The 17,048-nt window shown below is 32.9% G+C and overlaps 1 protein-coding gene across 6 annotated transcripts in view; it reads right to left on the reverse strand.

The window, feature by feature from the left end:
• The window catches only part of SLC4A10 (solute carrier family 4 member 10), a 268,818-nt gene that overhangs the window by 100,333 nt on the left and 151,437 nt on the right, over positions 1-17,048 (reverse strand). For all 6 annotated transcript variants that reach the window (XM_045850821.1, XM_045850997.1, XM_045850689.1 and 3 more), the window contains exons 5-6: positions 15,526-15,686; positions 1,451-1,639 (exon numbers count right to left, since the gene is read on the reverse strand). In XM_045850821.1, the coding sequence (XP_045706777.1) occupies positions 1,451-1,639; positions 15,526-15,686 (350 nt within the window). The remainder of the gene's footprint in view (positions 1-1,450; positions 1,640-15,525; positions 15,687-17,048) is intronic.

Genomic DNA, 17,048 nt, shown 5'->3' on the forward strand with positions numbered 1-17,048 from the left:
ATTTTATATATATATCATATTTTAAAGCAAATTATGACTTAGAATATGAATGCATTTTAAATATATGAGATAATACAAAGCAAGTTATAAATTCTAAAGATGTTCAGTGGAATTTACAAATACAAGTTGGAGTAAACCATAAAGTGCTTCTAACACTTCTTTGAACTTATAAGCACAACTATAGACTCTTCTGTATAATGATGATTTACATTCAGTCATTGAAGAGTCTTTAAAAAATCAAATGAGTCTTTCAAAAATAATTTTCCATTAAAAACTGGTTCTATGTTTTGAGACAATAGTACCATCTTCATTGATTTATTAAAATATTTATTCTACTTGTTTGTGTATTATATTTGATTCAGTAATATGTAAACTGATAAAAATTGCCATATAATGCAAAGTCTGAGGAAAATTCATGTTCAAGCATTTGTATTTAGGGCATTGCCAAAGCATGAAAATAGTAATGAAATTACATAAAATAATCCAGGCTGACAATACATATAATTTAGCCCACTTGTAGAAATCAGAATCTTTCTAGTAAAGCATTTGAAATTACATTTTATGATTTATCTTTTAAACTTAGAAAATTTCATAGCCAATAGAAGTTTAACAATTCATATTATCCTCATGTAACTTCATTTTCCTTCATAAGACTAATGGAAAGGATAGATAATAAGAAGAAATTCATAAGCAATTTCCTTAATGTAAATGATGAAGGGCCAAATGGATACAAGAAGGAACAAAATACACAGGGAGGGTAAAACAGTGTGAAGCAGAACCATAAGGAATAAGTCATGATTGCCAGAAAACAATGGTTGTTGTCTTTGGTATTTGCATGTGGAGATGGTAAGTGAGGTGGCCCTATGGATGTTGAAGATCCAGCAGTGCAAACAGCAATAAGCCCATGAACTGGAAATTAGGATTAATGTATGCAGAGCCACAGCAGTGTACTAGCTAGTCTTTTCAATTGTATTCTCTAATGGAATTGTTGACTACGAGCAACATGAAACCAGTATATTTTTTCCATAAACACTAAATAATGATTATATTCATTTTAACTCTAGGACTGTAAGTCAAAGCATTACATTGCATTCTCAAACTATGAGACAAAGACTAAGACTTGTTTGGGTTGCAACTAACTCAGTTATGTTTGGTACCTTCTATAACTTGGAGTCTATAACTTCTTATTAGATAAAAGTTTCCCTTGCATTCTTTCATAAACCTTTTAGGAAAATTAAATTCTAGTTACAATTTTTACAATCCGATGCTTGATAATAAAACTCCACACACACAAACATATACACATATGATATACGAAAAGAAGCAATTTTACAACAATCTAAATTTCAATAGATCAGTTTCAAATAAAATATATTTTAAAGGATTTAGAAGCACCTTGATATTTCAGACACCTATATAAACATAAAGAGTAAAATAAAGAAACATTTACCATTTTTATCCATGGAATTTGGTTCTGATTGTTTCTTGCCAATATCAGCAAAGGAACGAACAATGGGGATTCTATTGGTGAGTTTTTTCTGATTCTGGTGGTGATGCTGTTTCATCAGTGCTTCGTGGACTCTGTGGCGCACATCTTCATTGAGCTGACCTGAGCTCACTTGTTGGTCAAGGACCATATCTGAAGAGGGAAGGCAGGAAGATTAGCACTGCTTTCCTGTAGTGCACCAGCCGGGAACCACCGTGTCTAACGTCCGTCCTCTAGATAATATTATACATCTTCAATTAGAAATGCATTCTTTAAAAATCCCTTAGAACTTTGTGGAACTGTTGCACAACAAAGGCTTGGGGAAATTTATATTACAAATCATTCCATTTTAAATATGTAATGATCTTATAGAATATTATATTCAGACAGATATATTATTAATATGGTCTTTCTCCCTTTTTTAGTAGAGAAAAACTTCCATGTTTCTTCTTTCAGTGAACAAAAGTCCACCTGTAAAAATCTGATGCAGGAAGGCTTAGAAGAGTGTCTAGTTAGTTTCATCTGAAGAGTAAAGAACTCTTTCACACTGATATAAAGTCAGCCTTCTCAAACTTTCCTTGAAAACATGTTTATATTAAAAAGGCCTTCTATAACCATAAATCAAAGTATAAAAGGAAGATTTCAGAAGGCTATAATTAAGTAGATTAATATTTATCATATGGAGTGTCAGAAATACCTATAAAATAAGTAAGTAAATAAAAGCATTTTAAGTTTCTTGGTAATACAAAGATCATCTCATGAACCCTAGTAATCTGCTTTTAGATTATCAAATATTAACTCTATTTGATTTTTTTGAGACACTAACTCCTTATTTGAAGCAAGCAGATCACAATGAATTACCTTCCACTGCCCCACTGAACACACTAAAGATCTGAAAATTGGCAGAATTCTCCATTATAAACAATGCTTTTCTTCCATGTGAAAGGGAAATGGACTAGGGAAATAGATTTGGGTCATTGTACCACATTCTAGCTGTGTGGCCCTGTAAAGCTGAATAGTCTCAAGGTCTTTACTTGTAGGATAGAAATACTATCTATCTCACATGTTGTTGCCAGGACTAAGAACATAATGCACTAACTGGAATATTGAGGCCATCGGTAAAAAAATCCCAGTACAAAATTTTATTTGCAATTTTCATTAAATAGGTTATAGGTCCCTGGTTTGAATTCTGAGGTTTTAATACATCCATCTATATTTTTTAATAGTATATCAAGTGGAGGCAAAGTTTGGTTTATCAATAACAGAAAATCCAAATCAAACTAAAACAATGAATTTCATTGGCTTGAAAATCAGGAAGATCAAAATTAGGTTGGATTTGATTCCATGTCTCTGTGATTCCATCAGTGTTCTGCTTCTCTAGGTGGGAGCTTCAACCTCAAGCTGATTTTCCTTATCACAGGGTAGCTACCAGACAACAAGGAAATACATATCCATACATTATTTGCCTTTTTGTGACTTTCTCTCAAAAGAAAAGTTATTTTTTTGCCTTGCCCAGGAAAAATGTTCCTATGTCAACTAATATGGCCCTGCCTAAGCTGAACAAATCACTGGCAAAAATGAAGGGCCACCACAACTGGTTTAAACTAATCAAGAACTACCTTTCACTCTACAGTAAATTCTCTCTCTTTTTAAAAAAATATTTCATTTATTTATTTTTAAAGAGAAGAAAAGGGAGTTGGAAAGAGAGGGGGAGAAACATCAATGTGTGGTTGCCTCTCATGTGGTCCCTACTGGGTACGTGGCCCACACCCCAGGCAAATGCCTTGACTGGGAATTGAACCAACAACCCTTGGGTTCACAGACCCACACTCAATCCACTAAGCTACACCAGCCAGGGCTACAGTAAGTTCCCTAAACCAGAGATAGACAAACAGTTTCTATAATGGGCCAAATAAACATCTCAGGAGCGTGGATCATCCAATCTTTGTCACAATTACTCAGTTCTGTCTTTACAGCACAAAAGTACTCAAAGACAACATGTACACACATAAGCATGGCTGTTTCATTGTTATGGACAATGAAATTTGAATTTCATATAATTTTCATGTCACAAAATTTTAACCTTTTTTATGATTTTTCAGTCACAGAAAATGTAATAATTATTCTTAGCACATAAGCCTGACAAAATCAGGCAGTGCTCACCTTTGCTCTATCACTTTGCTGTTTAAAATGGAAAGGGGTAGAATGCATATGTGGAAGTCAGCTGTAATGTGGTGTCCACTATAATTACCTCCAAAGTCCCTTCCAATTGCAAAATGAATGATACTATAGAACAATTAATGTATATCTCAGTCTTTTGGGCATCAGTAATTGGGCATATAATTCTCCTGGAATAATTTGAAATAAAGAAAAAGATAAATTGTCAACATATGTGACTTTACACTGAAACCCTATTAAGATTGAAAAGTACATATAAAATATGCATTATATACTTCACATTGGGAGTTGTAAAGTAGGTTATTAAAACATCAAAGTTAAGCCAGTATAAAGTAATAAGTCATCATATGTATCCCCAGTTCAACATTCCAATCAGAATCAAAATGATTAATATAATAAACCATGTAGATAGTTATCATTTTTAATTTCTACTAATGCACAGTCTTTCTAGGCTTGAGCACTACAAAATCCTGTAAGTCACTAGCTTCACAGTTTTTCAGAGATAAGGTCTTTATTTGAAAGAGTTACACAAGAGAAAGCAAATGAGAAAAAAACACTCATCTACTCATTAGTCACACAGAAATACACATAAACTCCTCTGAGCTGTAATTGCATCAAATAGTACCTTAATGAACTGGGAAAGCTAATCATCTTGCTTAAGAATATAAGGTATACTGAGGTGATGTTTAAGTGCCAAAGGGAGTCTGATTCATTAATCATTTACATTGTTCTCTTCACCACTATAATATATATTAGTATTAACCTTGAAAAGTAGGAAAGGATAATGGACCATAATGGCTTTGGGCCCAGAGTCAAGTCCTACAATCTCAGCAGCTATGATGCCTAAATAATACAGTTTAGCCTGCCAAAGCACAATTCCAGGATCTGGATGATAAAAGGAGCAAGAAGAAAAAGGATAAATAGATCATGCTCTTCTAGCACTAAGATGGCTCTGGAAAAACTAGCAGCATTTGTGGAAAAAGGCCTAAGAAAAACAAGATATTACTTTATATCTTAATCAGGCAATTATTTATTTTTTGACTCAAAGTATATTTTTTTAATTTTAAATTTTTTATATACAATATTTTCACCCAGTCCTCTAACCACCCTCCCCTCTGGCAACCATCAGTTTGTTTTCTGTATCTATAAGTCCATTTCTCTTTGGTTTAGTCATTTATATTGTTTTTTAGATTCCATACATAAGTGAAATCATATGGCATTTTCCTTTCTCTAACTGACTTATTTCACTCAGTATAATACCCTCTAGGTCCAATCAGGTGATTATTTTATTATGATCAATCCATTTAACCACTGAATGAAAACCTCTAGAGACTATGATATTTTACAGATTCTCTATAAATCTCTGAACTCTCTAAAGATTATCATATAAGCTTTGTCCTACAAAACCATATAGTCATAAAAATGCTAGGGGAGGAGTAGGAAATAGGATGGATTCAAATTCTACAGTCTGGTTGACAGCACTACCAGAAATATACACACTAAAATTGTAAACTACTACAAGAATACTGACTTTCCAGGCCAAGTACTGTATATTACAAGCACATTGAAAAATGTATGACTGTTTGTATATTACACTAAATGGAGAAAACTATGGATTTTTACTTCAAAAAAAGATTTTAGTCAATAGAAGTTATTTTAATGAGTTGAGAGCAATAATTGATAACCTTCCCATGTTACTAACTTTGATTTAGTTTTAGTTTCTTACTCTCACTGACAGAATTAGGTTAAAGTGTACAACTACAGAAAGAATATTTTCATTATTCATCTTTATAGCACTGTATTTCAAAGAGATGAACATAGACCATATAATTGCCTATAATTTATAAAATTTAATTAAGAATAATTTTTAATATAACTGATTTCCTTATCTGACTAAGTTATGGTAAGAAGATGTATCTTGAAAATTTTGGATTTAAAAGAGTTAAGCAATATTTTGAACAAAGAAGTTTACATTTATTCTGAGTTCTTTGAAACATTGGGAAATAGACATTTTTAAATTAACTTTATCCAAAAGAAAATCCCACTTTAATTATACCAGAAATTCTTGACAGTCCTGCCAGATACAAATGGGATTTTCTCCTGCTAAGTCTATAAAACCTCTTTAAACAATTATCTGAGTCTTAAAAACATATCAGAATATTGATATAAAAATCTTTCATCATTCTAAAATAATATCTGGATCCTACTCCTCTGCTAGAAAATATCTAAAAAACATGAATGCTGCTGAAGCTGGGCATTTGCAAAATACTCAGGTTTAGAACCCTTAAAGGTAAACTACAATATCTAGCTTTTAGAAAACTAGAATGGGTGACTAATGTTAGTAACTGTCTAACATATTAAAAATATGATAAATAAGAGTTAAAAAGAAAATTTCAGGTCTTGTTAATCACTATGGTCATAAATTGTCATAAAGTAAAATAAAATCAAATTTATAATTATAAGTTAATAAAAAAATGACAATTCTTCCCCTTCTTTACCCCATTATCCCTCTGGTTACTGTCAGTTTGTTCTTTATCTCAACGTCTCTGGTTCTATTTTGCTTGCTTGTTCGTTTTGTTGATTAGGTTTCACTTATAGGTGAAATCATATGGTATTTGTCTTTTACCACCTGGCTTATTTCACTTAGCATAATTAATAGTCTCCAGATCCATCCATGTGGTAGCAAAAGGTAGGAGCTCCTTCTTTCTTTCTACTGTGCAGTATTCCATTGTGTAAATGTACCACAGTTTTGATCCACTCATTTACTGATGGGCACTTAGGTTGCTTCCAGCACTTGGCTATTGTGCACTGTGCTGCTATAAACATTGGGGTGCATAGATTCTTTTGAATTGGTGTTTCAGGGTCCTTAGGGTATAATCGCAGCAGTGGAATTGCTGAGTCAAAAGGCAGTTTCATCTTTAGTTTTTTGAGGAGATTCCATACTGTTTTCCAGAGTGGCTGCACCAGTCTGCATTACCACCAGCAATGCAGTAGGGTTCGCTTTTCTCCACAACCTCACCAGAACTTATTGTTTGTTGATTTGTTTATGATGGCCATTCTGACCAGTGTGAAGGGGTATCTCACTGTGGTTTTAAAAGGGGTAGGATTGAGGGTGGGAGGTGGGTGGGGTGGGGAAAAGTGGTGGCAGTAAAATGAAGACAACTGTACTTGGACAACAATAAAAAAAGAAATAAAATGAATATAAATTTAAAAAATTATTCCCATCTCTGTAAGTGGCCTCAGTGATATATTACTTAAAAATACAGCTTAATTGTCACAAAGTAAAAAATGGCAGCAAGTAAACAATAAGAAAATTACAAGTTATAGGGAGAAAAGTTTAAATGAGATTTTATTGAGGGTAGAAATAAATATCTTTGAATTAAATAAGTCAAATCAAAATCACTCAAAGAGAAGAGTCTGTTTTCATTAATAATTGAAAAGGAATCTAAGGATATAACAGTCAACATAAGTATTTTCAATAATATTTTTCTATGTGGTATTAGCTCTAAACTAGTATCTTATGAATGACATTTTACAGACTGATCCACACAGAAAATGGGGCATTCAAGTTGGACTACTTTGGAGACAGAAGAATATAAACTAATTAGAAGAGCATAAAGAAAACTAAAAAGCTATTTGGGATATTGGGACTTTCACTGAACTACTTCCATTTGTAAGGATAGACTCAGAAACTATAATTTGCTTTTAAAAGCTAGATTTAACACAGATAACAGCCTTGAGCTGAGTTTGAGGAAGGGGGCAGAATTAAAGAAAGGAAACATAAATTTAGACAATAAAACTGAATTAAGGTAATAAAATAAACAAGAGAGTTTTAGTCAGACTAATGGGAAATTTCCTGGTAGGAATAAATTTCTAAAGATAGCAGTAGAAATTATATGTTTTAAGAAATGTAAAGCCTGGTAAAATTATGAATGGTACTTTATGAGGCTAATTTAGCCAGACTGAGAAATTTTACAGCTTCATTATATGTAGTCAATCCAACATTTATTTGGATTAATCCATTTTCAAAGGTAATGCTATCACTAGCACAAGTAGCAAAAATAAACTCCTTACTTTGGGCACAACCTATAAACTTCTGAATTTCAGTAACTTTAGGTATGAAGTAAGGATAACAATAATAATACTAAGCCCCAAGTTTGTTTTGTGTATCAAAAAGACAGTGTAAAATTACTAAAAAGAGTTTCCTAAAGTGCAAAATACTATGAAAAGTCCAGTTATTTGATCCCCAATTAAAATATTTAAATGTTTATTAGAGAACTTTGGGGAAGGTGGGTCCAAAATGGGGACATAGAAAGACCTTGAATTCACCTCCACCCACCAACATACCTCATATACAGCTATACATAGAAGTATTCCTTCTAAAGAAGAACTAGGGCTAATTGTACAGTTTCTGCACAACAAATGATAGAGGAACCACACTGAAAAGAATAGGAGAGACAGAGACATGGTAATGATAGGGACTCCATGCACAGCACAATGACCTTTAATAGGAAGAACATAGCTGATTGCCCCCTGAAGACTTGCCTGGCCTGGGGCTCAGTGAGGAGACAGCAGGTAAAAGGCACCTAACTATACATGAAGGAAATCCATTTGTTAACACAAGAGTGTCTACCAATAGGCGAAGAACAGCTGGAAGTCTCTGTAGGATCAGAGGCACCAGTGAGTACCATTTTTTTTACATTCCCCCTTCACTTTTAATATAGCAAGTGGGAGCATAGTCCAGGCTTCAAGAAATCTGCAAAGACTGCCCCAGTGCACCTGTACCTCTGGCTCACACTAGCTTAAGCCATCATGCCAAAGCAACCCTAGTGCTACTCACTTTGGAATCCCCATGGCCAATGCCTATTCTAGTACCAGCTGTCCTGCCAAAAGCACCCCAGTGCAGCATGCACTGGAAAAGCTCAGCCCATGTTCCCTCCAACTCCAGTCATCCTACTTGGTGCACTCCCAGTGTGGTGCACTCCAGGACCCCCACAACATATGCCTGATCCAGCTTTGCTGTCAAGGGGGAACTATTGCAGCAGACTTCAAGACCTCCCAGGTCCATAAGCCCCAGCTTCAGAAATCTTGCCACTGTGCATCTGGCATGGCATGCTCAGGGACCCACCAGCCTGTGCCTGCTCCAGCTGGCCTGCCAAAACCACTTGGTACATGCAGTCTATTCAGCAGTTGTTCCCACACAGGTCCACTCATTCAAGACTGAGAGAGGTAGCTGTTTTGCCTAACTCATAGAAACATACAAAATAAGTAAAAAAAAATGAGGAACAAAGGATTATGTTACAAGTGAAATAAGAAGATAAAATACCATCCCCTCAAAAAAAAACAAAACACTAATGGAACTGAGGAAAGTAATTTCCTTATAAAGAGTTCAAATTAGCAGTCATAAAAAGTACTCACTGAAAGGAAGAGAATGAAGGAACACTGTGAGAATGATGTCAAAGATTTAAAAATATAAGAAATACCCAAGCAAAGCTGAAACATACAATAATTTAAATAAAATGGGGACAACTGTAATCGAACAATACTAAAAAAAACCCAGAAAACAAAATGCACTAGAGGGAATCAATACAGACTAGATAACACAAAAGAAGAGGCTGGTGATCTAGAAAACAGAATAGTAGAAATCGCTCCATTAAAAACAGCAAAAAGGGAAAAGAATCTTTTTAAATAGAGAATACTTTAAGGGTTCTCTTGGACAACATCAAATGTACTAACATTCACATTGTAGAGGGGCCAAAAAAGAGAAAAAGCAAGAAAGGGACAGAAAACTTATTTAAAGAAATAGTGACTGAAAACTTTTATAACCTAGAAAAGAAACTAGATATTCAGGTTCAGGAGTCACAGAGTTCCAGACAAAATGAATCCAAAGAGAACCAAGCCAAGATATATTACAATTAAAATGGCTAAAATTAAAGATAAAAAGGCAGCCCTGGCTGGTGTGGTTCAGTGGATTGAGTGCACCCTGAGAATCAAAGGGCTGCCAGTTTGATTTCCAGGCAGGGCACATGCCTGGGTTGCAGGCCAGGGCCTCAGTGGGGAGTGCACAAGAGGCAATCACACATTGATGTTTCTTTCCCTCTCTTCTCTCTCCCTTCCCCTCTCTAAAAATAAAGAAATAAATAAGATCTTTATAAAAGGACAATCTTCAAGGTAACAAGAGAAAAACAACTAATCACATACAAGGGAAACTCCATAGGACTATAAGCTGATATTTCAGCAGCAACTTTGCAGACCAGAAGGAAGTGGGAGGATATAATTAAAATGCTGAGAAGAAAAAACCTACATTCAAGAATACTTTACATGGCACAGATATCATTCAGATTTGAATAAGAGATAGAGTTCCCCAGACAAGCAAACTTTAAAGGGGTTCATCACCACTAAAGCAGCCTTTAACAAGAAATGTTAAAGAATCAACTTTAAGCTGGAAAAAAACATAGCTGCATATAAGAAAACATGAAAAAAATATCTTATTGGTAAAGGCAAATATATATATAATAAAGGCAGTGAAACAGCTACTAAAAATGTAGTGAAAAGTTTAAAAGATAAAAGTTGTAAAACCAAATATAACTACAAAAGTAGGGGACACACAAAAATATGATGTTAAAAACATAAAACAGGGAGAGTAAAAATGTAGAGCTTTTAGGATATGTTTGAATTTATGTGACTATAAGTTTAAAATAGACTTATATAGATATATATGAATTGCATAGTAACCACAAACCAAATACCTATAACACACAAAAAATAAAGAGAAAGGAACACAAATATAACATTGAAGAAAACCATCACACTGCAAAAAGAGATCTAGAGAAGGAAAACCAAAACAGAGATGAACTACAAAAATAATAAAATCAATTAATAAAATGGCAATAAGTACATGTCGATCAATAACTACTTTCAATGTAAACAGACTAAATGTTCCAATCAAAAGATATAGACTGTATGAATGGATAAAAAGTACAAGACCCATCTATATACTGCCTACAAGAGACTCACTTCAGATCTAAAGACATACATAGATTGAAAGTGAAGGAATGGAGAAGATATTCCATGTGAGGGGAAAAAAAGAAAGCTGGAATAGCAATATTGACATCAAATAGAATAAGCTTTAAAACAAAGACTGTAACAAAATACCAAAAAAAAAGGTTTCTAACTCATAGGTCAATCTAAGAAGAGGATATAACATTTGTAAATATTTACTCAATAATCATAGGAGCCCCTAAATATATAAAGCAAATATTAATAGACAAAGAGGAAGAAATTGACAACATTACATCAATAGTGGGGGACTTGAATACTCCACTTACACCATGAATGGATCATCCACACAGAAAATCAATAAGGAAACATTGGGCCTAAAGGAAATATTAGCAGACATGGACTTGATATAGATAAAACATTTGATTAAAAAACTACAGAACACACATTCTTTTCAAGTGCACATGTAATATTCTCCAGGATATATCACATATTAGACCACTAAACAATAAATTCAAGAAGACAAATCATATCAAGCCTGTTTTCTGAACATAACCATATGAAACTAGAAATCAATTCAAAGAAGAAAACTAGGGGAAATCCCCACAAACACATGGAGATTAAAGAACATCCTGCTAAACAAGCAATGTGTAAATGAAGAAATCAAAGAGAAAGCAAAAAAACCTTCAGACAAATGGAAGCAAAACTTTCCAAATCTATGGGATGCAGCAAAAGGAGTTCTAAAAGTAAAGTCCATAACTATACCTGCCTACCTCCATAAAATCATAAATAAAGAATTTAACTTTACACCTAAAGGAACTAGAAAAAGAAGAAAAAACAAAATCTAGTTAGTACAATAAAGGAGATAATAAAGATCAGAGTGAAAATAAATGAAGTAGAGATAAAAATAGAAAAGATGAATAAAACTAAAAGCTGGCCCTTTGAAAAGAAAAAAAATTAATAAACCTTTAGCTAGATTTATCAAGAAAAAAAAAGGCCCAAATAAATTAAATCAGAAATAAAACAGAAGTCACAAATAAGACCAAAGAAATAGTACAATTATATGCCAACAAATAGAAAACCTAAGAAAAAATGGTTAAATTACAAGACATACACAACCTTCCAAGCCTAGACCATGAAGAAATAAAAAATCTGAAAACACCAATTACAAGTATAAAGTTAAATCACCAATTTTAAAACTGCTAAACAACAAAAATCCATGACCAGATGGCATCACAGGTGAATTCTACCAAACGTATAAAGAAGATTTAATACCACCTCCTCAAATTATTCCAAAAAATTAAGAGAAAGGCATATTTCCACATTTATTTAAGAGGCCAGCATTAACCAATATCAAAATTAGAGACACCACAAAAAAAAACAAAATTAAAAACCAATATCTCTGATGAACATGGATATAAAAATCCTTGACAAAATATTAGCAAACCAAATTCAATAATACTTAAAAGGATCATATACCATAATCAGGGGGAATTTATTCTAGATACTTGAGGGTGGTTAAATGTGGTACACCAAATTAACAAAAAAAGGATAAAAGACATCATTTCAACAGATACAGAAAAATCATTTAACAAAATTCAACATCTATTTATGATAAAAATGATCAACAAACTAGGTATAGAAATAATGTACCTCAATATAATAAATATATTACCACCGCTCCCCCAGCTAACATTATATTCAATGGTGAAAAACTGAAAGCATTTCCTCTAAGATCAGGAACAAGAAAAGGATGCCCTTTTATTTGGTGTAGTATTGAAAGACCTAGCCATAGTAATTAAGCAAGGGAAAAAATATAATAAAATGCACCCAAATTAGAATGGAAGAAGTAAAATTGTCACTGTTTGCAGATGACATGGTACTGTGTATGTAGAAAACCCTAAATACTCTACCAAAACAACTATTAGAAATAATAAATGAATTCAGTAAAGTCACAGGATACAAAATTAATATATAGAAATAGGTTATGTTTCTATACACTAATAATGAGCTATCAGAAACAGAAATTAAGAAAACTGTCCCATGTACAATTGCATCAAAAATTAAAACAACTAGGGCTAAATTAAACCAAGGAGGTAAAAGACCTATATTTTGAAAACTATAAGACATTGATGAGAGAAATTGAAAACAACACAAATAAATGAAAAGGTACACTGTGCCCATGGAAGAATTAATACTGTTAAAATGTTCAAACTAACCAAAATAATCTTCCCTACAGATTCAAAGCAATTACCATCAAAATAACAATGGCATTTTTCACAGAACTAAAACAAAGAATCCTAAAATTATAAAGAACAACAAAAGACCCAGAAGAGTCAAAGCAACCTTGAGAAAAACAAAGCTGAGGTATTGTGCTTCCTGATTTGAAACTATACTACAAAGCTATAGTAATCAAAATAATATGGTACTGGCATGAAAAACAGACACATATATCAATAGAATAAAATTGAGAGCCAGAAATAAACCCACATATATATGGTCAATTAATCTATGATAAAGGGACAAGAATATACAATGGGGAAAAAACAGTTTCTTTAATAAATTGTGTCGGGAAACTAAACAGCTACATGTAAAAGAATGAAACTAGACCACTATCTTACACCACATACAAAAATGTATTAAAACTAGATGAAAGGCTTGAATACATGATCTGAAACCATAAAGCTCCTAGAAAAAAACATAGGGAATAAACTCTCTAACATCAGTCTTAGCACTAATTTTGGTTCAGCCTCCTTAGGCAAAGGTATTGTAAGTCAAGTGGGATTACACTAAAATGAAATGCTTTTACACAAAAAATGAAATCGTCAACAAAATGAAAATAAAACCTATTGAATGGGAGAAAATACTTGCAAACCATACATCTGATAAGAGCATAATATCCAAAATATATAAAGAAAGTACACAATTTAATATAAAAACTCAATTAAAACTGGGCAAAGGACTTGAATTAATATTGTTAAAATGTCTACGGTGCACACCTGAAACTAACAAGATATGTTGACTTGGGGCAGTGAATACACAAAGCAGTGTACAGATGTATTGTAGAACTGTGCACCTGAAACCTGTGTAATTTTGTTAGCCAGAGTCACCTAAATAAATTCAATAAAAAGGAAAACAAATTTATTGGGTATAAGCAAGACCCTATAATATAAAGCTAAGAAATTGAGCTGGACAGCTACTATACACAGGAAGTTTGCTAATTTTTAATTGAACCATTTTCAGTCGTGATGTAGTGTGATCCATTATTGAATCTAGTGTTTTTCTAAAAAATAATATACTATATTTAATTTTATACAGTCTTTTAGGCTCTAGTTACATATTTTAAACTGTAATAACCACTTCACAGATGTTGCATGAAACTTAAAGAAAGGCTTACCTTTCTTGTTTTATTTTTACTGAATATTATAATTCAAGATATCTTTCTATACTTAGTTTTCATATGTATTATAATATATGCATTCCTATCAGCACCAGCAACCAAATAAAAAATTTTAAATTAATCAAACTGCCATTAAAATTTGGACAACATCCCCTGGAAGCCTACTCTTGCTACAGACAGCAGTTGCAGTGTAACAAAAGGAACATGAGGCTAAAGTCAGAGCCCCCTAGATGGAGCCTGGGCCATTAGTATTTCAGAACTTCTATTTTCTCATGAAAAATGGGAATGACACTTCATGAGGCTATTCTGAAGGTTAAATTAAATATCTCATTTTTCTAATACAATAGTCTCTCACTTTTGTGATTGAAAACACATCTTATCTGTTTTCTTTTTTTATTCCATCTCTACAATATAATTATGACATTAAACTCTCCCTTAAATCTTTCCACTTCACAAAAAAATTCCACATACACATGCAACTGCTTTTATTTCTCCTCCAAAGTAGGAATTTTTTAAAAAAAATTGTCTGAGTCCTTGCTTTGCTTTTATTTTAAAAATGTCCATTAATAATTCAGTTATACTCTTTCAAAACTCATTTTTGTGTTTTTTGTATTATTTTGTTTTTACTAATTTTTTTTTGCTTTCCAGACCAGAACATACTTTCTTTACCTCTATTTCTAGAGTAACAGTAAGATGCTTCCTAAATATCAGTACTTGTGTTATACAGCCATCAAAGGCTTCTAATACAAATCATTCACCCCAAGGGCTAGTCATAGTATTAAGTTACAAACTAATCTCAATTGCATCACCTGGTATACTCTGGAATTTATAAATTATCATTCCTTTCTGTTCTTTTCTAAACTAACATTTTTTCCAATTTACTAAATGAAATGTTTTCATATCACTATTTCATGCATTTTTTAAAATTTTTATTCATTGATTTTAGAAAGGAAGGGGGAAAGAGAGAAACAGAGAGAGAGACATCAACTTGTTGTTCTACCTATTTACACATTCATTGGTTGATTCCCGCATGTGCCCTGCTGGGATGCAACCTGCAATCTTGGTGTATGGGAACAACTGTATAACTTACCTGGCCAGGGCCTGTTTCATGTGCTTTAATATTGAAAAAATTCGATCTCTAACTTCATTATTTTTTCCTTAAATTTTCTAATAGTGACATTCTAATTAAATACAATAGTGAAAAACAACAAATACTAAATGGAAGTCAGAATACCTAGATTCTTGTTCCAGACTTGCTATTGGACCAGTTTAACCATATTTTTCTGAGATTCAACTTGTTTTATCTTAAGTAAGGGGATAAGAAAAGTTATTTTTACAGCCTTATATGCTGATCATGAGAATTTTCTGAAGGTCACATATGTATAAAATTATAAGGAAAAGGTAATAAACAAATTCGCTGTAGCCATAAGAGTGATATAGGCTAAGGGGAAAAAGGATATACCTGCAATTTCTTCTAAAGTATTGGCATGCATGTCCAGCAACACGGTTCCATTCAGAATACAACTTCTCAACTCAAACAAGCTGTGCAATGACAGAGTGGCCACATATGGTTTGCTCCACCTCTCTCCCCCATCCTCCACATCTTCTTCAAACTTCAACCACCTGTACAAATAAACATTATCAGAACACTGAATATTATGTTGTAGATCAATGATGCTTTATGCCAATAATAAAAAGTACAAATATAAAGATGTTCACATTGCTTCTTAATTTCATGGGTTTTGGATGTAAGTAAAAGCTAGACCAAGTCATTCAGTTTATATTATTTTAATGTAATTTAACAAGCATTCTTTTTGTCATTGAATAACATATTGAAACAAAAAACTCATATTATTTTCTTTAGTTTGTCTAGCTCTGAAAAAATATTTTAATATGTTCCCTCAGTGGTCACAATGAATCTGTTATGGAACTAAGAAAGAGTATATATATACTTCATGAAAAACAATGGTAATTGGAGAAGATGCAAAAGAAAATAATACTCATTCATCTTTAGTGAGAGGTATTAAAACTGACTATTTGGGTCTCTTGATAATTTTTCCATTCAATTAAAGAATCTAGTATAATTTGGGGCCTATTCTATAGGAAAATACTTATTAGGCCTGTTTGGATAAAATCTAATGACTATAGTCACCTCATAGGTACTAAACTTAACAAGATCTGAGAGTCCTCATTCCCTAGGCCTTTCTGCCAGGAATGGGGAATAGAAGAACCTTGATATCATGGGGCCAAATGGTACACCACTGCCCACTTGCAGTGAAATAAACAGTAATATCCGAGATTGTTTCTCAATATAAATGGAAGTAATAAAGAGAAGCCAATAATTTTACTGCTTTGGCACAAGCACCAAAGCTCTTCTTCTTTTTGGGACTTGCTGCCTAGTCCTAGTAGATAACTAATTTAATTCCAACATCTATAATGAATATGACCATAAATTGTCCTTCCTTCCTCATCCTCCACCATTTTCCTCATTCTTTTTCTACTTATTTTGCCCTAACTTCCTCTCTCAATGCAATATCACTCAGATTTTCTATATGATATTATATTACTGTTTTATGTAACCAAATGATCCTACTCTAACAGAGGACAAATATGTTGCAGTATCTATTTAGGGAAGCAGTGGATCAGCCAAAGATAACCAACCAAAAAGGCTAGTCAGAATGATCAATGTGCAGAGTTCCAAGAAAAATAAAGACAACTATGTATCTTTCCTCACTGTTCAGGGAGCAAAAAGTTTGTGGGAAGTGAAAAAAAAAACAATTGGGAAGACTAGCTTACAGATAGAGAAGAATAACTATGCCTATCATAAGTTTATAAAATCCTTGAAGGTTAAAAAAATTTACATTTAAGCCCCAAATCACTGACAGTATCTCTAAAATTGCTGGCAGTTTTATAGGATATTTTATTTACATAGTTAAAAGTTTTTCATATTAGTTATTTTTAATATTTTCAGATCTTAACAGGGCA

The sequence above is a fragment of the Phyllostomus hastatus genome, unplaced genomic scaffold (assembly GCF_019186645.2).
Source record: "Phyllostomus hastatus isolate PE091 unplaced genomic scaffold, TTU_PhHast_1.1 phas_contig_1, whole genome shotgun sequence".
NCBI lineage: Eukaryota > Metazoa > Chordata > Mammalia > Chiroptera > Phyllostomidae > Phyllostomus > Phyllostomus hastatus.